This window comes from Cariama cristata, unplaced genomic scaffold, assembly GCF_000690535.1.
Source record: "Cariama cristata isolate BGI_N322 unplaced genomic scaffold, ASM69053v1 scaffold1733, whole genome shotgun sequence".
Taxonomy (NCBI): Eukaryota; Metazoa; Chordata; class Aves; order Cariamiformes; family Cariamidae; genus Cariama; species Cariama cristata.
In genome coordinates, this window is record NW_009608750.1 from 4678 (window position 1) to 5110 (window position 433).

At 44.3% G+C, this 433-nt stretch overlaps 1 protein-coding gene across 1 annotated transcript in view; it reads left to right on the plus strand.

The window, feature by feature from the left end:
- The window catches only part of SLC35D1 (solute carrier family 35 (UDP-GlcA/UDP-GalNAc transporter), member D1), a gene marked incomplete at its 5' end in the record, with an annotated part of 5761 nt that overhangs the window by 4502 nt on the left and 826 nt on the right, over window positions 1-433 (plus strand). Inside the window, one exon of the mRNA XM_009697243.1 lies at window positions 215-297. Coding sequence (XP_009695545.1) covers window positions 215-297 — 83 coding nt within the window. The remainder of the gene's footprint in view (window positions 1-214; window positions 298-433) is intronic.

Here is a 433-nt window from a genome sequence, read left to right on the forward strand (position 1 = left end):
CTTTTGGTCAGGGGCCCAGAACTGGACACAGCACTCGAGGTGCGGCCTCACCACCATGGAGTACAAATTCAAACCACTTTGGATCCTGCATTGCCACCGCTTGCCCCTTTCACGCCAGCTGCGCCTGGGGTTTTCTGTTTCTGTATTGCTTTAACGCGTAGAGCAGACGCTTGTCTCGGGCTATATAGAAACTTGTGCTCTTGTTCCTTTGCAGAATATTTTAATAACCTATATTGGGATGTTTTTTGGAGGAGACTATATTTTTACATGGACAAACTTCATTGGTCTAAATATCAGGTAAGACTGGGATGTTTGCAGTTTTTCCTTATGTTTTGTAAGTGAAAATTGCTGTCAAACTGAAATGGTTTGACTGGCTCAATTCTTCTTTCAACAAACCCCCATGGAATTGGTACTTGTGCTGCAGCAGAGGAGC